Source organism: Caretta caretta, chromosome 3 (genome assembly GCF_965140235.1).
Source record: "Caretta caretta isolate rCarCar2 chromosome 3, rCarCar1.hap1, whole genome shotgun sequence".
Lineage (NCBI taxonomy): Eukaryota > Metazoa > Chordata > Testudines > Cheloniidae > Caretta > Caretta caretta.
Genome location: NC_134208.1, coordinates 116,010,120 through 116,033,772, shown reverse-complemented (window position 1 = coordinate 116,033,772; position 23,653 = coordinate 116,010,120). Strand labels below are relative to the sequence as shown.

The 23,653-nt window shown below is 42.3% G+C and overlaps 1 protein-coding gene across 7 annotated transcripts in view; it reads right to left on the bottom strand.

Moving 5' to 3' along the window:
- ESR1 (estrogen receptor 1) overlaps positions 1-23,653 on the bottom strand; it is a 297,584-nt gene that overhangs the window by 179,392 nt on the left and 94,539 nt on the right. For 6 of the 7 annotated variants that reach the window (XM_048844214.2, XM_075126808.1, XM_048844211.2 and 3 more), the window contains one exon: positions 10,910-11,414. In XM_048844214.2, the coding sequence (XP_048700171.1) occupies positions 10,910-11,343 (434 nt within the window). In that variant the 5' untranslated portion in view covers positions 11,344-11,414. Of the gene's footprint in view, positions 1-10,909; positions 11,415-13,173; positions 13,307-23,653 lie in introns of those variants that run through there. The other variant, XM_048844212.2, reaches the window with a different exon arrangement.

The window sequence follows — 23,653 nt, the reverse complement described above, 5'->3', positions numbered from 1 at the left end:
TAAAAATATCCATGACAAAATGGGGAGCTGCTGGGGCCTGGCTGGGGGAGCTCCAGGGGCCCCTATCACCTGTGGGGGCAAGGAACTCCAGGGTCCCCATCCCCCGCAGCTAGGAGCTGTGGGGTCCCCTGCCGCCCATGGCAGCTGGGAGCTGTGGGGGCCCCCTGCCACCCACGGCGGCTTGGAGCTCCATGGGTCCCCGCCGCCTTGGGTGGCCAGGGTATCCACAGCTCCAGGCCGCTGGCAGGATCTTACAGCTCCCAGCTGCCTGCAGGCTGAAGTCACGGAGGTCTTTGGAAGTCACGGATTCCGTGACTTCCGCAACCTCTGAGACAAAATCATAGCCTTAAATATGGATATCACAAGGGGGCCAAATTACGGTTGCATGGGCAACCTTAAGACAGACATTTTCTAATTTTTGTGAGCTTAACTTTGCTATCTTAACATTCTATTAATTGTGTATATTTGCCTAGGGTTCTTTTTTTTAAAAAGTAATTGAAAAACAGAAATTCTACACATGGAATCATATTGACACCTAAATGGGACATCAGATCCACTGCACAGACCTCTGCCACTTGGGCTAATGAAATAACTGATAACACTAGTAGATCATCATCCTCCATGTAGGACCAACACTAAAGGGAGATAAAACATACACTTTGCCAATGGGTTTCACAGATATTTGGTGACAGCAGAAGAATGGTGAGACTCACTCAGGAATCTTGGTTTCCATTCCAGGCTCTGGAAGAGAATGTACTCTAATGAGCACAGACCCAATAGTACCCCTGTTCCCCCCAGACCTGACTCCTGTACTCTTTAGCCTGAACCTGTCCCAAGTTCTGTCTCTTTCTCCCCTCAGCTACTCATCCCAGTGCCCTTGCTCACCCAGTCCAGGTCTCGTTCTCCATGCTCCCTGTCAAAGTCCCAGACTCCTTCCTGGGCTCTGTATCCAGTCTCCTTGCCCAGTCAGACCCAGTGTCCCTCCTGCTCCTCATCCAATCTTAGTCTTTCCACCCATCCACCCCACACACCAGCTCCTAGCTCTCAGTCACCTTACCCAGTCATTCACAGTCTCCTCACCTGATCTCCTAATCCCAGTTTCCACCCCAACCCAATCAGAGTCTCCCTTCCCTCATCCCCACACTCCTTGTACCAATCTACTCTCTCTCTGTGCCCCCCACCCAGTCCACCTCTTGACTCATCTGCATTTGAGTCAGACTGCTTCTTCCATGCTGGCTGGGCCAGGAGGAGGGTCTTAAGAATACAAGAGAGAGGGTCTTCCAAATATCAGTTTCTGTGGCCTGATACCACAGTGACCGGCATCAGGCAGGAGTAGTAATTGCAGTGAAAGTTCTGCACAGCCCCAGCTGCCCTGGGATGGCGCATGCTCAGTCGCTCTGTTGGGGTGATGCATACACAGTCCAGTCAGCATATAGGAGCTATGAGGTGATGCAGCATGCTCCGTGCAGATGAAACCTTCAGAGAATCTAACTGGCAAACTCTAACAAATGTCTACTGAGTATGTTCAAACTGAGATTTTTAAAAGGCTTAAAACTTGGCCAAATTTGGGCAGGATTTCCTGGGAAAAGCAAAAAAGCACGTCCCTGACACCAGGGTGACCTCCCACTGCCAAACTGTTCTATGGCATGGAGGCACGAGAGCGTCTCAATTAAAAAAACAAAACAAAAACCAAACAAGACCATTTTAACACAGGCAAAATAGGGTATTTTCCCCTCATTCTCAGAAACAGCTGAACCATTTTGGCTGAAACTTTAAAAAAGAAAAAAATCAGCTTGAGGCAGACACCTGGCACAGAAAATTTCAGCCTGAACAGTTGAAGTTTGACAAAATTATAAGCAACTGAAAACAGGGTCTTAAAACCAGAAGCATAGGGCAACTTTCAGTATAGGCAGCACTAGCAATTCACTGTGTCCATAAAACCAGTGAAATTTGCCTCCAAGACATTTGTGAAAAATTCTCTTTGTAGTATTCTCTGATGTGTTTCCTATTTTTCCATCTTGTTTGTTATACTTGTGACTTGGACCAGCAAGAAACAGCACTCAGCCACCCACTCTAAGCAACATTTGGCTTCCTTCACTAGCGCTGTGCGTGTCTCATGCACACACCTATACCTATTCCAAATGTACTGATATCTCAGATGCTTATCATGAAGAACATCCAGTTACATAACTTTATGTTGCATCTGCTTTTATCTGGCTTTTTATCACGCCACCTTTTTCCATTAACCATGTCTGAATCATCCTCTCAGATTTTGAAGATTCAGCTGAATTTGGCATGCATATCCCTACTGTTGATATAAATGAGGACAGAAGCCACAAAAAATTGGGACAAAAGTTCTCAGAGGGGATGAAACAAAGAGAAATATTTCTCTATCTATACATTTTAAATTTAAAATAATCCACACTAAGCAGTCTATTTCCAGGTAATAAGAGAGCTACAGGAACTTACACATTAGTGGCATGCACATTTTTTCTTGCTTATAGTAATCATTTTTGCTTATGGAGGGGTACGATTCCACTATGGCTATGTCTACATTGTGAGCTAGGGATGTGATTCCCTGCTCTTGTCCAGATACTCAGAGTAGCTCGACGAGAGGTAGTGCAAATGTAAATAGTACCGTAGCTGGCAGAGCATGAGAAGCAGCAGCAGAGGCACGGCTGTGCTGTGCCAATGCCATACCCACAGTTTTCAGGCAGGTTTGTACTCAGCACAGCTCAGTCATGCCTCCACAGCTGCTACCTAGTTCATAGTGTAGACAAATCCTATATAAAGGAAGTATATAGATAGAGCTGGCTTTCAGTGTATTAGCTACTCAAATTATGACTGGAGTAGGCACATCTGCTCCAGGCACACCTAGTTCTTTGCAACTACTACAGTAATTTTAAGGGAACACTGCTGATACAAAGGATTCTGTGGCACATGGTTTGAAACAGGATCTGACAATTGGGTTCAAAGTGTAACCAAAACATGAACATTGGTCACGTATTTTAATTTATTTTTCTTTGGACATCAGGAGCTCGAATCATGAAGAGACTTGAGTGTTGCAGCACCTAACTTTTAGGCTCCTTGATGCCCAGGTGGAATTCACAATCCTGAGTTAGGAGACCACACTCCCTGCACAATGCATGGAGAAAGTTTGACACCTAAGAATGGGATTCACAAAAGCCAGCACACTTAGCCACCTAAGCTAGACAGTAGGAAACGCCAGAGAGAGGGGTGGGGCTTGGGCCACCTTGGGCCCTGAATAATATTGCTGCGTTCACTCCTGCTGCTACTGCCATTGCAACTTCCCACCCATTTTACTGTCAGGTGCACCTGTTTCTAGTGCTGGGACCAAATCTTCTGCCACTCTATCTGCCTGCCACTTCTTAACTGAATTTGCCATGCTGTTGCACAGGGAATTATAGGACATCCACATCCCAGACCGTGCTCTAAAATCCTGTGGCGGCTGGAGCAAATCAACACTGAAGCAGTCAGCAATGAAAAAGGCAGCGTATTCAGGCTGAGCACAGGCACAGCTATGTCACACAGCACCTAATAAGTCAGGAAGAGCCTGGCCAGTTGCAAGGAAACCAGGGAAAATGGCAGGTTTTGCTAAAACCATCTGGAACACTAGGAACAACCTTTGACAAATTTACTTGCTACTTGCAAGTATGGCACGTTGAGTGACGTGTTGCTTACAAACACAAAAGGAATTTAACCTCAGATGGGGAGGGAACCTCTCCCAATAGAACTGAATGGAGTTATTCTAAATTTACGTGAGTAGAGCAGAATCAGGCGCAGTGTTTTTAAACTCAGTATAGTCTCCAGTAAACACTTGCACATTCATGCTTACTTGCTACTGATACTAACTGGACACATAGCTGCTCTCCTACACTGCTGATGCCTTCTAGCTCTTTCTCCAGTTCCTTTTCTGCAGATTTTCTTACTAGGAGAGGAAAATGCTGCCCCCCTTAACAAAAACATTTAATTTTCTCCTGTTGCTGTTAGGCTCCAACTGCTGATCAAAACTGCAACTGCACTATTTATTCCCATTAAACTACATCATTAAACCATGGAACTTAAACATGTAACCCTTCTGCCAGGTGTTGTTGGCAGCAGAAGGGGTCAGGTTCAAATATCCAGGGGTTCCTCTTAAAACTAAATACTACCAGCTCCAGCCCCCTTCCTGAAATCTTGGAAGAACTAAATACCTTCCCTGCATGCCTTTAATAGGCAATATTTCTCCTCTCACAAGCACTGAGTCTGTGTATAAAACAAAGAAAACTTTATTGGGGGAAAAGGAATGCAACATTATTTTCGGACAACACAACAATAAATCACTTGTATGTTTAAATGAATATTAAGTAAAACATCCAGCCCCTCAGCATCTTAGGGAGTAGCCCTTTGCCTCAGTTTGGTATGACAGTCCAAAAGACATATGTTGGTTTGACTCCTCACTTCTTCCTCTTCCCGTTCCATGCTCCCTACCTACGATTTGTGGTCAGTGGTTAGTAAAGTCTCACAGCCCAGGAATGCACTCAGGCAGGTCCATCTTCTGCCCCTAGGGAAAAGAGCTGTCTGGCTTCCATCGAGAGACACCTTGCGACTGCCCCTGTATCATCTCTTGCCATGCCACTGCCTCTATCGGTGATGCCATCTCTGTGCCATCACCTTTAACTGCCTCTGCATCATCTCTCCACCACATTTAGCCATGATGCGGTCTCTGCAGCATGATCTCTTGCCATGCTGCCACTTCTAGCTCTGATGCCGTCTCTGTGACATCCTCTCTCACCATGCCACTGCTTCTAATTCCAATGTTGCCTTTGTGCCATCATCCGTTACTGTGGTTCTTCGAGATGCTGTCGTCAGTGTGGATCCCACTGTAGGTGCATGTGTACCCTATGTACACAAGATCAGATTTTTTAAAATAGCAGGAGCTACACAAGTACCCTGTGCCTCCTCATGCTCCTGTGTAAGGGAACAAAGGGCACAACAGCTGCGCTCATTCCCTCACATTTCAAAGCCTGTGTTAACTAAGAACTCTGAAAAGCTGGAATGGAGAGTGGGTTGTGGGTTCTACATTGACTACAGCATCTCAACAAATCACAGTTATTGTAGGGTAAGTGACCATTCTTTCTTCTTTGAGTACTTATCACTGTGGATCCCTTGTAGGTTATTTCCTGGATCCCCTCAGGAAGGCAGGAATGAGAAGTATCAGCTGCCTCAGTTGAACAGTGATTATAAAACTGCTCTCCTGAACATGACACCTGACCTAGCAGCTAACTCCAAGACGTCGTGTTTGATAACAGGTCAGTGGCTTACTCCATATCACCACCTAGCAGATCTCTGATACTGGCACATGTCTGAAGCAGGCATAAGAGTCAGCTGAGCTGCAATGAAATGAGGCACACTAGTCAGCTGGTAACAAAAGGAGATACATTCTGTAATCCATGGCAATATCTTTTGAAATGAGGGAGCTTGGCCTTTCGAATGCCTAGCTATAGCCAGAAATAGATGAGTTGACAGTCTGAATGGTTTAGTCCTGTGAGTATTCCAAAGCAGAGTCCTGGATACATCTAGTTTGTGTAATTTCTTTTCTTTCTCAATGCTAAATATGGTTTCAGGAAGAATCCAAGTAAATTGATGGACTGCTTTATATGAAATTCTGAGACCATTTTGGGGATAAGTTTCCAGTAAGGTCTCGCACTGCCTTGTCCCCATGGAATGTTGAAGAGGAGGGTCAGCCAAAAGCGCCTGAAGCTCATTCACTGTTCTGGCTGAAGTAACAGCTACTAGGCAGATCATCTTCAGAGCGAAGTGGTATAAGAAACATTCTGCGAGGCTCAAAAGGAGACTTCACGAGTCTCAGGAGGACTGTATTGAGGTCCCAAGCAGGACTCAGTTCTCTGACTGGGGGATAAGTGTGTAGTAACCCTTTAAGGAACTTTGATACCGTGGGATAAGAGAAGACTATGCACGATTGCACAGCTGACTGACGTGCTGACATCGATGCAAAGTGGATTTTAATAAAGCTGAGCAAAAGACCAACCCGCTAGAGGTTTAATACGTAGTCAAGAATCTTCAGTCTTGAGGCTTGTATTATAGGCAGCTCAGAAAGACCTGAACCTATTGAGGATCTCTCTTTTTGAAAAGTGCATTTTTATGATAGACATCTTCCTGCTTTTTATCAGGATTTCCTGGACCTGTAGGAAGCAGTCCCTATCTGTAGTCCTCAGGTGCACTGACTTCAGGTCTGGATGGAGCATTTGGTTGTGGTTCTGTGAGACCAGATCCAGTCTGTCTGGGAGCTGGATGAGATGCTGAATGGACATCTGCAGTAGATCTGGCAGCAAAGAACTGCCTCAGCCAACATGGAACTACCAGAATGATCGTGGTTTTGTCTTTTTTATCTTCGAAATCACCCTCAGAATCAGGGAAATTGGTAGAAAGGAGCGTAGCAAGCCTCTGTTCCACTGATGGAGGAAGGCATCCAGTAGTGACCCTGTACTCAGGCTTCCCCTAGAGTAAAAGTTCTGACATTTTGTATTGTCCTTGGTGGCAAACAAGTCTATTGTGGGAGATCCCCACTGATCAACTAGCTCTTCTGTGATGGATCTGTGCAAGGACTATTCATGGGTAGTCACTGATTGCCTGCTCAAAAAGCCTGCTAAGTTATTGCTGACTCCTGGGAGACAAAGGGTCATTGGAGTTACCCTATTCTAATGGCACTAATTCCAGAGGTCAAAGACTTCCAGGCAAATGGGTGTGAATCACTCACCTCCTTTCTTATTTATGTAGGTCATGGCTGTCATGAGGTTTTTGAAGATATGCACGATTGAGTTTTGGCGGCCCAGTAGGAATGTCATGTATGGCAGTCTTATGGTTCTGAGCTCTAGTTTATTTATGTGTAGCTCCATGTCGCTCGGGAACCAGGGTTCCTGGATTTGTAAATGGCCCAAGTGAACTCCCCAGTCCGTCTATGATCAGTGTCTTTGTCAGGGAGTGGAATGAAAAGGGGACTCCTTTCTGTATGTTTGAATTCTAACCGCCAGCCAGCTCTGCTATGATAGGATGGGATACTAAGATCTTCTTGTCTATTGGCTGTTTCACTGAAGGACAGACTTAAAGGGGCCACAGGTGAAGTCTGGCAAGCAGTAAGAGAGCTCAGGGAGGGTTGTGTGCTCTTTATGCTCTTTCAGAGGAACACAAGGAGGCACAGGGCACATGAGAGCCCCAATGGGCACTGCTATTAAAAACAATCCAATCTTGAGTGCATGGGGCATAAGTGCACCTAGAGTGGGACCCACACGGACACATACTCAAAGAACTAGTAGGTAGAGATCTCTTAGGTTCTTTTATGGCCCCCATCACCATAAAATCAGAGCACCTCACAATCCCTAATGGATTTATTCTCACAACACCCCTATAACATAGGGAAGCATGGGGCCATTCTTCCTCTATTGGCCATTTTTGCAAAATTGACAGGTACAGGAGGACAGGCTCTATAAACAGAACCAGTCCTGGTGTTCAGGACATAACATCAGCATTCCTATATTATGGATGCCTAATGCCAACTGTGAAATCAAAAGGAAACTTTCCACAGAAAAGAGTCAGCTACACGGGTAGTCCCTTATACAGAGCATACCACGCTATATTTAAAAAGAAAAGGAAACATTTTATCCTTGGATTTTGCATATACTGTGGTACTTTTAAAAATTGCGCTCCCTATATAAACATCCATAAGGTTTAGCCACTGAAGTGGTTCAAGCTAAAGAAAACAGCTTAGGCTAGTAGGGCCAACTCTCTTCTTCCAAATTCTGATACCCTGTGTGGGGATTTATGAACTCCAGCAGGATGGGGATCAGTGTATCTTTGTCATTTTTTGGACCATTTTAGGAAAGTGTTAAGAATTAACATGATCACACTGATGGGAAACAGCCAAGAGACATTTTATAATAATTCACCCTTAATAAGATTTGGAGATATTACGCATCTGCAAAATTAAACAGATACTTTATCCATATTAACCTATGCTCTAGGCTTGAGGCACCAAAAAGCATTCCAGCTCCATTTGAGAGAGAGAGAAAGACAAAGAGACTGTGTTAGTGATGCACAGATGCTTTTTCATAGAATGTTTCCTGTAGTGTATTGACTGGACTTGGTCTTGTGTTTTGTTACTGACAAATAAGTGGCTCCATAATCAACTGGATACTAGGTCCAGTCTGGTTTTGTGTGAGCTTGTGCTGAATTTGGAGCCAGCTCCCCAGCCAAACAGAGGGCAGACAAGTGTTTATTTCTGACCCTTAGAAGGTGCAAGGCCAGTGGAGTAAACTTTTAGTTTTCTAATAGGACAACAGAAAGGAATTAATCTGCTGCTGACTATGGGGATTTACAGGTGTTAAGTTAGCCACTGGAGGGCTCCTCTGGTGTTTTCTGAATGAGATAGAAACCTTTTGCAAAGTACAGTGAAAATTTTTACAGCAAAATCAAATATAAAAACTGAAACCAGTTAAAGTCATTTTCTTAGTTGATAGCCAGGTACTCATACACACAAAATATAAATTACAATATTTTCATGAAAATACATAGTAATATTTGATAAATTAAGTACTGAAAAGAGTGAAAAGACAATAAAACATGCAAAAATTCTAAGAAAATTAAAAGATTAACTACGGCTACTCTTCACCCATGATTTGAACATACTACCTTTGTAAGATAAGAAAAGATAATATCCAGTACTAGACATACAGTATGTCATTAGCATGCAGTGAAATTCAGAGGAACTATTTCTCAGTGGAAATGTATTGAAAATCACAAGGAAAAATTAATTAAAAAATCAAATATAAGTGATACTGAATTCATACATAGGTCTATTTGTATACATGCAAAATGTCATGCTAATTATAGTATAATTTGTATTTAACTTCTTCAATAAGAGCGTGAGGAGGAGGAAAATTTCTAACATTTTAGCCATGTGTTAAAGTGGGGCAGTGCATGGCAGAATACACCTCCATCTCCTACTTATTGTAAGTAATTATTAAATAGTTACTGCTCCAGCTGATTTGGCCTCAGAGAATGCAGCATTTGCATTCCTAAACCATAATGTTATTGTGATGCTCCATTGCAAATACTGTGACTCTCCAACACAATCATACAACACTATTACACCAGAGGATTAAATGTTGCTCTCCTTACTCATCTAATCCCATTGAACTCATTGGGACTACTGAAATGAGTAAAGCAAACTAGGAGTATGTGGAATTTGTGCCCTCTACAGCCTTTTTGGAAATGCCTGTACTTTAACTCCTGATTTTATCTTTAAATAACTTCATAAATTGAGTACTATTAAAATTATTTTATTTGATGGGATATTTGTGATTTGGTCTGTGCCCAAAAGGAAAAAAGAGCTAAAGTTTAGTGTTTTCAGGGCAATATCCTATCAAGTACAGCCAACAGAGATAGAAACAGCACTGCTTTCTCTAACTTAGTTCAAGTCACTACCATGGCTGTCAATGTGAGATAATCAGTACAGACCATCAATAGCAAGTTTATTGTAACCCCACTCTATGATTTTTTTAAAAGGTGCTGCTTCTGGTTCCATCTGTTACACAAATCCTTTTCAAAACTTCACTCTTCCTCTCTGATTTGTGGCCTGATTCTTACTCATACTGAGTATTATTTTACCCTGTGAACAATCCCCCTGAAGTAATTTACTATCCAATAGAGTTAGGGTGCAAGAATCTAGCCCTAAATATTATAAGCAGTAATTATTCCTAAACTGCAGTTTGTTGCTCAGACCTCCCAGATAACTGAGACAGAGACATAGATTAAGGGGGGGAAATCGCTTTTAACATGACCCAGCACAATATCCTGCAAAATTTTGCTACCAAACATTACAATTTGGGAGAGACTGGATATAGGGGTGTTGCATTCCTGGTATTTTCCCAACAAAGGAAAAATATATTTTCATTTTATCATGGAGATTTATTTATTTATTTTGTGGGTGGGGTATTTTATTTTTAAATTAAGAATGAGGAAGGAGAGCTAAGAAAAACCTTGGCATCTCTTAAAGATGTTTTATATATTCTCTGCCATCTAAAAATTCTCTGCAGCACATTCCACCACCTAATCCAAAAAAAGGACTGAAATGCATCTTCAACTGCAAAAATATGAATGCCAATACTCCCAAATAGAACATTTTTATAGAAGTGTTCCACTAAGAAACACAAGAAGCTAAAGAGAAAAGAAAGTAAAAATACTCTGTCTTTTAATAAAACGTGCTATTTTAGGGAAACAATTATCTCCTTATCTCTCTCCAACCACAAATATGCATTTCAGGTATGAGGCATTTATTGCAGCTCCTAAAGGCTCTGTATGATTGAAGTGCTGTTTGTCAATAAGTCGACTATAACAGTATTGCTAAAAAGGATACTGAATTTCTGAACAGCTTCTTGTATAAGCCACCCAAAGCATTGTATAGGCAGCCAAGAAAAGAGCCTTTTGCTACAAACTCAAACTATCACTTACACCGGCTCTGAACTTGACAAAGGTGGTAGAGAAACCCCTTCTAGTGTATTTCAGACTCTCATTTTTATTTAATGTGTTTTTTCTTCCTGTTTTCCATTCTTTTGCAGATTATTATTCTAGACTTGTTTTTCCCAGGTCACATTTATGTTCATTATCAGACTTATTTTTCATGTACGTACACTTTCTAACATTTACAGCAACAATTACTCAACAGTCACAACAGCTATTTTGTTTACTCTACAGTATCATTTACAGTCTAATTATTCACTGGTGACTCAATTGATCAGACTACATGGCCCTTTATACAGAGACAATTCTTTGGGCTTCTCTATATCCTGTTTAGCATATCCTGTTCAAATAAATCAAAGGTAGGATTTACCTGTAGAAGGTTGGAGGGCCAGCTTCTCTCATCCCAAAGCTGCTCTGATCATTTTCAAGGTAGTAGGGTACCTGTTGGCTGTGGTGATGGATGAAGGGTGAGAGCTGTGGAGCCGTTTGTAAGAATACCATGGGGCTTGGAGGGACATTGTTCAGGGAATGAAACCCTCCCAGGCTGCTGGACCCAAATGATTCAGAAGCCGGGGCATAACTGAGGCTAGTAGAGCTGTACACCGGAGCGGCAGTGGCAAAGTCATAAGTGGTGCCTTCTGGGTAGTTAAAAACCCCTGTCTTGTTGCTCTCCACATACATCTCACTGAGCGACCGATCCAGGGGAATCTTCAGCTGAGGTCTGCTCAAAGTCTCCAGTTCAGTGCCTTGAATCTGGTGCAGGAGGGCAACTCCAGAGTTTTTGGTATGAAGGGTCATGGTCATTGTTAATGGCAGCGAGCAATTGGCATATCTGTTTTTACTGTCAGCAGAGGGGTCAACAGCTGATAGTCCACCTGAAAAAAGAGCAGAACCTGCTGTCAGCCTTGGCAAAACTCACGTTAAGGAAGCACCGCACAGGTATTCAGCTGGTCTCAGCAAGGAGGAGAATACAATCCAATGCAGCATGAGCTGTGAGAAAATGCTCTCTTTCTCTCTCTCTGTCTCTAACTTTTAAGTACTCCTCATCTGAGCTAATATGCATTACAAAGGTGCTGGCCATAGGCCAAGAACTCTTGCCTTGCACTGACATTGGTTTAAACATCTCTTCAGAAACAATTAGTTTTGGATTGATACCAAATAATTGTTCCACTAAACTTTACTCCTATTAGTTGTTTAATTTTTCACTTCATGGGGTCCTGCTGCTCTAGGGTGGTGAAGGGAAAACAGTGCTTATACCAAACTAGGAAGACTAGTCCAGTGGTCAGTCAGCTTACCGCTTTTTATGCCCCCACCAGGCTCCAATCTATCTCTGTTTATCTCTACTTCTGTTTGATTCATTTTCATGTTTGCTAGAAATATGTAATGTGTACATTGTAATGACCCTGGGTAGGACTACGCTGTAACTGAGATATGGCAGAGCAGAGTGTGTGTGTGTGTGTGTGTGTGTGTGCGCGTGTGTGCGCGCGCGCGTGTGTGTGTGTGTGCGCGCAGCCAACCAGTCAGTAAAACTGTATTTAACAGAAATCAATAGAGGTACTCTATCTATGTAGGAGAAAAGTCATATTTAAATGTGCTAAATTATAATGATTCCTGGTATTTAGCTGAAGTGTAAAATGTAACATGAAAAGGCAGGGGAATCCTTTAGTTAAATTCTTCTGTACACTTCTGCCTGCTTCTTGTTTAGCATGTAAAATGAGAGCAATATAAATTTAAATATGAAACAAGACATCTTTCAGACCATCATGTAAAACCAGTTAGACAAAAGTCAGACAGTTAGACAAAATTCATGTTAATTACTTGAAATATGAACTGAATATTAATAAATCCAGCAGGAGGATGTTCTTCCTCCTTGTCCATTGACAAATACCTAATCCAAAGGGACCAACTTTAAAATAAATCAAAATGTTCCCCTTAAAACTATATTTAAAACTCAGCACGAGAAAACAGAATTGTAGAGGAAAGGTGTGGCAAGCAAGTTTCATCTTGCAACTTATTCCCATATTATTTGAATTTTGCAGAAGCTACTTGTCTTGCATCAGCCTAATGAAAAACTCTGAAAATTGTTTTAAGTTCTATAGCAATGCTATAATAGTCTACAGTTCATCTGGCATAGTAGGTTAGTGCCAACCCCCAACAGACGCACACAAGGCTCTAGATAACATGATTTAGTGATTAATGTAAATCCAAGCCATACTAAAATAATTCTACATTCATTCAGCCCAGCATTTGAAAATTCTGATCATCAAGTGAGATGGGGGTTTAAAAAGAAAGCACTGGAAATTTATTTTTATGTCTTCAACTTAAAATAGTTTCAAAACAACTTCACTATAAATTGTTTAATTCTATGGACAATACTTGAATCATAATATTCCATTTTTAGAGCTTTTGCTAAAAAAGCCAATGCTTAATCAGCACTTGCAAGATTTCACTGAAGTTGATTTCACTGAAGTAAATACATTTGAATCCCGGCATACATACAGAGAAAGCAAAACACGTTTAAATATATATGTACTTGATAGATTCCCCCACCCTTCCCTTCCAGCTCAAATTTCAGGTTATAGACTTTGATCAAAGAGATAACAGTGTTTAAATAAGGCTGAACTATACAAGTACCTGGTAAGAAAAACATCAGACAATCATACCCAGCAGAACAGCGAGAGTCTTCCAGGAGATATTCTAAAAATATGCCGAAGTGTGTAAATGCATGTGTATTAGACGGAGTGAGAGAGAGAAAGTGCGTGTGTACGTGTGTGTCTATTTACAAGGGCTCGTGAAGCAGCAAGCAAACACAGCTCTCAACATCTTCCTGAAGATAAGAGCCAGTAGCTCTGTGCCACAGGCTATAACAAAGGGCAATTAGAAGTTTAAGGTAGGCTACTGCCTACAGAGTCACTTGGTGCATCTCTAATATTTAAAACACAATACTGTCTAATATACTGTAGTATTATATTGCATAATCTGAGAAACAATGTGACTGTATCCCAGAGGAAGAGTAGCATTTATTTTTACAACATGCTGCAAGAGGGACTCTAAGGCTTTATTTAAAATGTTGTGAGATCTATTGTATCATTATGTAATAATATATACTACATTATAATACATATACAGAAGAGAGCAGATTTAAGGTTAAGCACACAAACTTAACTTTACCACACCACTTCCTGACTTTTAAGTATTTGATTTTGCAACCTAAATGTTTTTAATACAGTTTTTTTAAACTGAATTTACCCATATACAACTATTTGCTAGATGGCATTATAACCCTCCGTGTAGTACAGTAAGTACAAACCACAGTGTAGGAACCTTGATTCCTTCCCTATGTCACCTTAACTCAGGTCTCTGCACCAGTTCCGCATAGGCCAGTGTGGATGGCTGCAAGGAGACCCAGGAGAGGGGTGGAAACATGGGTGGAAACTGCATTTACATTGACCCAGTATCCCATGCAATTGATGCAGAGTGGCTGCTAAAATAGACCCGTAAGCTAAACTGTAATAGGTTGTCGGTGTTTGCCTGAATTACCCAACCTAGTCAGCAGATGTTGATCCTGATGCAAAAGGGTTAAGTTGGCTCTGCTGACTCAGTGTCTCAGATGGTTTGCTACCCCCACTTAAATATAAGGAAGGTGGGAGTGGCTCTCCACAGAGAGGATCTAGGGGGTGAGCTGAGCAGTCCTGTGGTAGGAGTCCTAGAAGATCGCCAAGCCTGGAGAGAAGGCTCTGGGTTAATTTTATGATATTTTCTTTATTAATAAAGCCAAATGCCAGGAACGAGGTGAATTTTTGACTCTACGTAGTGTATGGACTTTGTTTGGAGCAAGAAGAACAGGCATAAGCACATAAAACTAGTGAAAAGCCTTTGATAAACCCTAACATTTTACACTTTTACTTTCTTCTGTAAATCTCAAAGCAATTTACAGATGGGGCTAATGGTCTGCACACGTTCACATAATAAATGAATGTGAGACCCAGAGTTTGAAACCAGGTCTTTATGCTTAGAGGTCAAGTGGACACAAGTCCACCCAGACAAGTCACTCTGATTTACTGTCTCTCAGATCTTCCGTCTGTGAAATATGCCTGATAATAATATTTGGCACTTGTTCATTGGTAGATCCCAAAGTTCTTTACAGAAAATGTGTGCAAAGTAGCCCCACTTTACAAATGAACTGAAAAATTAGTAATTTGCCTAAGTTTACACCATATCTTGCAAAGTGAAACCTGCCTTATTTGCTGTGCACTTTAAAAGATATGTACATTAACTAAACCGCAAAATTTAACCCAGGCACATGCTGCAACACCTTCACTCCACTCTCTGGTCAAAAGTACTTTAAAAATACCCGGTTGATGGCAGGTCCATTGGTTTCGGAGAGGATGCTTTACTTATTAATGTGCATTCAATTCCAGCCAAGCTAACAAACATCTTGGGACATGTCTACACAGCATTTTGGCAGGAGCAAGAATGGAAATCTCAGTCCAGATAGACAGACTTTGATTAGCAGACTCGTGCTGGCACTCTAAAAATAGCAGTATAGACAGTGCTTTGAAGTTGCAGTTTGGGCAATGATGGAGGGGCAGCTGGGCCAAATTTGAGAAGCCTTGTGACCCCTGTGTCTGCTTGGTCTCCCACGTGTGCAGTCCTTCAGCATCCAGGGGCACTCGGTCCCCCAGCCCCTGGGGAGAAGCAGAATAGAGGGCCCCAGAAACCCCCAGTCCCCAGGAAAGTGGGAGGACTGGATCTGGGCTTTGGTGCTTCAGAGGAAGTGTAGATGCAGAAGGAGGATGGGGCTTAGGGCTCCCAGAATGGCCTGGACCCTGGTAAGGATGGTGCAATTCAGCCAGACCACCTCTCTGGGTAAACAGCTTAGGGTTGGGTGTGGTGCAGGGGGGCGAGCTCAGAGCTGGGTGTGAGGCACGATCAAGGGAAGAGCATGAGGCTGCATGTGGGGAGGAGAGACCATGGGGGTGAGTGCAGAGGGAAGAGCTTGAAACTGGGTGTGGGGTAATGCCTGGGAAAAAGCCCAGGGATCAGTTTGGGGCAGCAGGAAGGGAGTCTGTGCGGAGCTGGGTTCAGAAGAGAGAGCACGGGGTCTGAGTGCAAAGGCAGTGAGAGACAGCTCAGAACTGGGTATAAGGGAACAGCAGGGGAGAGAGCTTGGGGCTGGGTGCAAGGCAGGGGAATGAGAGCCCTCCTTAGGAAAATTCTGGTTGTACCCCTGGCATTTACACAGCATATATTAACAAGACAAGATTGGCTCTCTCTCTTTCTCTCATAAAATCTGGAGAGAATTTAGTTCTACAGAACTTCAGCGGATGAAATTTACAGAACCTCAGTGAGAAGTGCATTGGATTTTATCTAAATTTCCAAAGTTTAGAAGTGTGCAGACAAAAATAATTCTGGCTTTGATCCATCTCCAAATATGCCTGTGACGAAAAAGGGATGAAGAAAGTAAGGAAAGAGGCAACGGCAACGGAGGGACATTGTGAAGGAAGGGCCAGGTCTCTACAGTTCAGGTGTGCCATGCGCACTACAAAAAAACCAAAGCAGAAACTATCTGCGTACACACACACACCCACACCGACCTTCAAGGCGATGGAGACAAAAAGCCTATGTCTGAGATTCTGAAAGCAGTCTCGGAGACATAGATATATGTATTGCATAGAATCATAGACTTTAAGGTCAGAAGTGACCATTATGATCGTCTAGTCTGGCCTCCTGCATAACGCAGGCCATAGAATCTCACCCACCCACTCCTGTAACAAACCCCTGACCTATTTAATGTTATAGGAAAATGTGTGGCTGAATCTTCTGCTGTACTTTTCAAATCCCAAACTAAATACTTGCTATTTCGGGACACTTCAAAGCTGCACTTGAAACTGCACGAAATAAAAACTAAATAGATAATGCACTAACTGAATCATAATTCTATGGTTAAATGAACATTGTTTACAATTCATACATCTCTCATCTTGAGAATGTACAAGTTCTTTTTCTTATGCTGATAGACAATCCCTATTAATTTCAGGGCACTGATGCAACCAGTGGGCTTGTAGTTCCTACAGTTCTGCTGACTCCGTTGGTGAAAACCTTGTTTCAAATGGTCACATGATGCAGACCTAACTAACAGCTGTGTTCACACTAAGCTTTGTCTCCTTTCCCCCACTGATCCAATAAACTCACCAGCAAAAAAGCAAGATACCGAACCAAATTAGGATTTTACAATGACAGAAACATTGGGACATTTCTGAGACTTAGCACAAGCAAGAGAAGATCGAAAAAAAATACACTGGAAGCCAGAAACTGTGGAAGAAATGACATAGAACTCTACCATAATATTGGAAATGATGTTTCAGGGTTTCTAATCCTCTTTACATTCGACCCAGTATGGCTGTTCTTATGTACCCTGGAGAAGTTTTCTACTAAATGAAAAGACCTGCCGGAGCATCAGGCAGCAATAGAGCCTCCAAGTATGCTTATAGGGGGGAAAAAACAACAGTGTGGACATGAAGACAGACTCCCAGCTAGACCTGGTCATTTTCAACAAAAATGCCAATTTTTCAAACCCAAAACGTCTTATGAAAAATAAGCCAAATTCAACAAACTTGCTTTGTTCCCTGCTTGCTTGCCTGGTGGGCTGCTGGGAAGCCCAGGATTCCAGGGTCCACAGCTCAGAGGCAGCCCCATCATATGGACTGCCCCAGGATTGGGGAGCCCAGAGCTTACAGGGTCTGTGACTCCAGGGCAGCGCCACCATGCCAATGCTCCCTGCCGTGGAGCTGGGAGCCTGGAAAGCCTGAACCCCAGTTCAAGCCAGGGCTGACAGGGCTCTTAGGACTTTCTGGCTCCCTGCTGCAGAGGTGGGAGTCTGGACCATTCTGGGATGGGGTTCCAGGGCTCACAACTCCAGGGCAGCCCAAGAAGCCAGCAGCCCTGGAAGTCTGGAAACTAAGGGGTCCCCAGACCAGGGCAGTCTGTGCCGCTGGGCTGCCCTGGTGCCCAGGCAGCTTCTGACTGAAACTGACAAGAATTTCAGTTTCAGTCAGCAGCTGCCAGGATCCCAGGGAGCATATTTCCTTTCAGAAACACCATGTGTCCACATTTTCATAATATATTTTTTTAATTTTCCGGTTCATGTGAAATTTCCACATTTCAAAATATTTCATGTGAACCAGAAATCTCAAGTTTCAGCCAGCTGTATTTCTGATCCTGGAAAACTACCACAACTTGAGGTACAAGATGAAAGTGAAAACAGTAGTCATATGAAAAATATTCAGATTACAGGATTCCTTGGAGATACAGACATGCCTAAATCTATTTTGGTTTTTTTAATCCTGGCTTTCAATTTTATTAGGCATTCCAACAAAATATGGCAAATTCAGAATTGAAAGGGTATACTGCACATTTGCCCTTAAGTCTGCTGACCATGAAAGACCATAAACTTTATTCATTTGGTTCCCACAACTATTAAGACAGAAATTGTTTTAGCTGCTGCAATTAAAAAAGAATCTGTTGCACATAACTGCAAGAACACCATGTTTTTCCAAGATTCTTCTGTTGCATTGCAGAGAAATCATGCAGCCCTTACAGCAATGAGGAAGCTCCTCAAGATAGATGGCTAGAGATACAGCACCATCTATCTGTTTTATAAATCTTCACCGGAAAGAACACAAAACCTTCACATCACCAGATGAAGCCCTGAAGTGTGCTCAGGATCTGCTTACACCATCAGCAAAGAGATAAACTCTTCAATATATTATGCAGGGCTTATAATGTTTGTGTGTTCATATGTTGATATGAGGGACAGATGTAATCTGTGGTTTCCCAGTAACATACTACAAATAGGGATGGTGCCAAAAGGCTTGGTCTTAAGATCCCGAGTTTTACATTTAAATTTTGGATTGGTTTACATAATTAATTAAAGATGGTGGTTTAATTTTTCATGAAAAAAAAATCTGACCAAGCAGCCCAAATGAAAACAGAGAATATGGGAACATATTATTAAATAATTTTAATTAAATATTAAATTAAATATTAAATATTTTTTGAAGTCAACAAATATATATTAGAGATTAAGTTGCCTAATTTTTATTATTTTAAACATGGTAGTTTTCAGAGAATCCTGACGCTTGCTTTTTTAGTAGATGGCAGCCTATTGTATACAATGTTTGTAGCACTTATCATGGTAACATGTTACTTTTGTTATATTCAAACTAGTACAGGGTGGGAGTGATCTTAAATTCTGCACTTGGAACATCCAGGACATTTAGAACCCAATCAAACAAAAATTATAGGCAGGACTCACAGGCCTTTGTGTCAGGGAAGAGCCTTTTGCCACTCCCACGAAAATCCACCCAAATTTGGCCAAGTGCCTTTGAAAAAATCACAGTTCGCACATGTTCAGTAGAGGCTTCTTCAAAAGTTTAAATCTATGAAGGTTCTATACTCATTGAGCATGCTCAAGCTTCCCACAACTGCTAGTGATAACCAGATTGCACATTCACCATCTCCACAGAGCACTTGAGCACGCTGCATCCCCTCACAGCTCCTGCATAGGACTGGACTGCTTACGTGCCATCACCACAGGCGGACTGAGCATGTTCCAGCTCGGGACTACAGGGGTTCAGAAGAACTTTCCCTATAATTGCTGCTCCCAGCTGGTTTGTGCTGGGGTAGGGCAGAGCCCTGGAATTAAAACCAGGGAGCCTGTCTCTCCTGTGCTCTCAGTGCACCCCTGCTGAACTTACAGAGCGTGGAGGAGAAAGGCTCCTGATTCAAATGCCAAGGGGGCACAAGCCTGACCGGGGCAAAGGGAAAGGAGTAGATTGGGATAAGTAGTGTGGTGAGACAGACTGGGAGTTGGAGGGAAATACTAGGATTGACTGGGCAAGGAGATTGAGACCTGGTGGGAGACTAGGACTAGCTGGACAGGGAGGCTGGGTCTAGGGCCCAGTGGGGGCAACTGGAGCAGGCCAGGAACAGCCTTAGAGAAAATGACGCCCTGAGTGAACTTATTTTTGGCATCCTGGCCCCCATTGCCTCCCCATCATCCCTGACCCCCGCTGCCTCCCCAGGCTTCCCACCTATCCCACATAGCTCCTGCTGCCTCCCTGGGCTCCCCACTCTGCATCAACCCTGGGCCCCGCCACCTCCCCTGCCCATTGCCCCGAGCTCCCTTCCACAGACTTGCACCCCAGGCCCGCACTGCTCCTTGCCTCTTGACCACGCCACCCTGACTGCCTGCAAAGCTGGCCTTGAGGTAGGAAAGGAGATTGTGCACCTACAGCTCCATGTCAGACAGAAATTGAACTGGCTGGGCAGAGAGACTGTTACAAGGAGCTAGTGAGGAGTCTAGGGGTGAGGGGAGACAGACTGGATTAGGAGTTTAGGAAGGGAGTCTGGATGGGAGGGAAAGGGGAGAGACAGATTGGATGAGGAGCTGAGATGGGGGAAATGGGACTGGCTGGTCAAGGAGACCAAGACTGGGTTGGGGAGTGGGAGAGATTGGGAGTTGGGGAGGAGACTGAGATTCAGACAATGAGCCCTGAGAAGGACACGCTAAGCAAGGGGACTGGGACTGTGATGAGAAGTCTGTGAGTGGAGAATGGGACAGGAATAAGGAGTTGGGGTAGGGAAAAGACAGAACTGGGACAAGGAGAGGTTGGAGAGGATGGGGCAGAAGGAGTCAGACTTGGTGGGAATAGGCAAAAGAGTCTGTACACACTAGAGCACACTCCCCTCCAGGGCCTTGAATAAAACCCAAGATTTCTGAATCTCTCTATTTTTCTGCTGTCTGCAAATATCTGTGAAACCTACTGACAAAGTGTGTTTCATCCCCTTACAATGCTGTTTCCCACAGATGACTATGACCTATAGTTTAGTGCTTAATTTGTAATGAATGAGATGTTGGGGTTCAAGCAATTAGGTGCCATGGCTCAAGCAATTATTTTACTTTCATAACTGACGCAGAAGTGCCAACCCAGCGGTGCCGGGGCTATGCACTGCTTAGCCTAGGGATGCTGGGGCTCAGCCCTTTCAAGCCATGGCACAAATTAAACACTGCTATTATTGCTGTCAGTTACTCCTTATGCTCAAGTTATAGAGGTCTGTGCAGTAGATCTAAAGATTCCAACCCTGCTGATGAACCAGTTCAGTGTCAATATGATGCCACCCATTGGAATCTGTGTTTTCATTTTGCTTGTTTAAAAACCTAGGAAATTACATTTTAAAAGCTGTGTTCAAAGAACATTATTAAAATTGCACAGTTAAGCACTCAAAAGTTAGGAAATGCTAGAATTAAAGTTGTCTATGTCATCTTATTTCGCTTCTTTGTATGTATGGATTTTGATACAATCTTTAATTGTATGTGTGTAGAACTGGGAAATATTTGTATTATTTTTTTATAAATGTCTTATGCTCCTCAGCATATTTGTGTGATTTCTACCAAGGCTGAATGCATAAAGTTCGATCAAAAGGGGTAGTGAAAGAAACTCGGCAGGAAAGGTAAAACAATGGCCTAGACTACTTTTGCTCTGCCCTAGCCAGGGAGCTGGGCCATAGACTGCTTTTGCACTGCCCTGTCCAGCAGGGCGGGAGCCTGACTGTCAGCAATTGCTCTGCCCCGCCCAGAGGGCTGAGCCTGACCATGCTAATTCCTTGTTGTTTGGCTTTCAGCTGCTTGATGGCGTAGCAAGGTGGAACAGCCTCCCTCTGATGCTGACAGGGTGGAACCACTCCAAGTCACTACACTCACAGAGATTTTGGACAATTATGAGAGCACCATAAACAATTCCTTAAGGAAATGAATAATTCTGGCCTCGCAGCAGGATTTAAATAGTGTGCAGTAAATATAGCATTGTTCACACATTGAATAATGACGAAAAAACAGAATATTGAAGAGCTACTCATTTTGTAATGATGTAATTAAAGACTACCATAATGCATATGCACAAGAAGGGGGCTGAACTAAGGTTGGCACAGGCAAGTTCGGCATTTCCGAAGTTCTGAGTGCTTGAACTTTGCAATCTTAATAATTACCTTTTCACATATGTTTATTTGAGTTTGTTTTTAATAAAATAATAAGAATGGTACACAGACATTATATATATATACACACACACTGACATTTTTTAAAAAAGAGAATTGAATTTGCCCACTTGCAAGAAACACACCTAAAAAGAAATGAGAACAAATGACTGGTGGGAAACTGTGAAGGATACACATTCTGTATGTCATTCACCTCACATCAAAGCAGCACTTTTTCTTAAAGAAGTTGTTTACATTGTAAACGTCTATAGACACTGATGCTGTAATATCGGGACTCTTAAATGTTAATAAGGTCAATATTGACAGTATATGTACTTTAAAAAGTCAACTGAGATATAGACTGACTTAGATTTATTTTCAGATATATAGATATCAACATATAAGGTGGAAATTACTATGAAATACCAGACAATGGATTGGCCTCCTGAAATACTGCATAATTCTCTCTTTCAATAAATGAAATCCAACTCAACTCCTCTTTTGCTGACAGCCCTGGTCTTGACAAATAAAGACATTTAAAGTAGAAGTAGATAATAAGCAAGATAAATTAAGAGATATTAAATATAGGAAATTGATAAGGAAAGTTAAAGTCATCAGGGAAAACTCCACAGCTGGAAGGGCTAAGGACCATACGAAGGAATTTTTTTTAGTGTATCAGAAACAAAAGAAATTTTAATAGTGATTTAGACCCAATACTAGATGGAGATGGTAAAATTGCTAAAAATGATGCAGAAAAGGCAGAAGTGTTCAATAAATTTCTGTTCTATTTGGAAAGAAGCAGGATAATGTGCTTGTATCACATGTGGATAATAAAGTATTTTCCAGTCCTTTAGTAACAAATGAGGATGTTAAACAGCATCTACTGGAGTAAACATTTTTAAATCAACAAGCTGAGATAATCTGCAGCCATAAAAGAATTGGCGAACCAGATTTCTGGCACACTGATGTTAATTTTTAGTAAATCTTGGAACATTGGGGAAATTCAAGAAGACTAGAAGAGAGCTCATGTGGTGCCAATATTCAAAAAAGGCAAACAGAATGACCTGGTTAATTATAGATTGTCCTAGATTGATGTGAGGTTAGCCAAAGTAATAGAAAAGCTGACAAGAATCAATCAATAAAGAATTAAAGGAAGGGATATAGTTAATGCAATCAACTTGGTTTTATGGAAAATAGATCTTGTCAAACACACCTGATTTCATTTTTGATGAGATTATAAATTTGGTTGATAAAGGTAACTACAACTATAATGACAGGTTTCAGAGTAACAGCCGTGTTAGTCTGTATTCGCAAAAAGAAAAGGAGTACTTGTGGCACCTTAGAGACTAACCAATTTATTTGAGCATGAGCTTTCGTGAGCTACAGCTCACTTCATCGGATGCATACTGTGGAAACTGCAGAAGACATTATATACACAGAGACCATGAAACAATACCTCCTCCCACCCCACTCTCCTGCTGGTAATAGCTTATCTAAAGTGATCATCAAGTTGGGCCATTTCCAGCACAAATCCAGGTTTTCTCACCCTCCGCCCCCCCCCACACAAACTCACTCTCCTGCTGGTAATAGCCCATCCAAAGTGACCACTCTCTTTAAAATGTGTATGATAATCAAGGTGGGCCATTTCCAGCACAAATCCAGGTTTTCTCATGCCCCCACCCCCCTCCAAAAACCACACTCACAAACTCACTCTCCTGCTGGTAATAGCTTATCCAAAGTGACCACTCTCGTCACAATGTGTATGAAAATCAAGGTGGGCCATTTCCAGCACAAATACAGGTTTTCTCACCCCCCCCACCCCCTTTTTTCAAAAAACCACACACACAAAAACTCACTCTCCTGCATACTTAGACTTTTGTAAGGCATTTGACTTAGTATTTCACAATATTCTGATTAAAAAACTATCACTACATAATATCAAAAAAGCATGTTACATGGAGTGAGAACTTGCTAACAGACCTCAAAATGTAGCTGTTAATGGGGAATCATTATTGAATAGGAGCATCTCCAGTGTTTCTGCTGGGATCAGATTTAGTGCCTGACACCATTCAATATT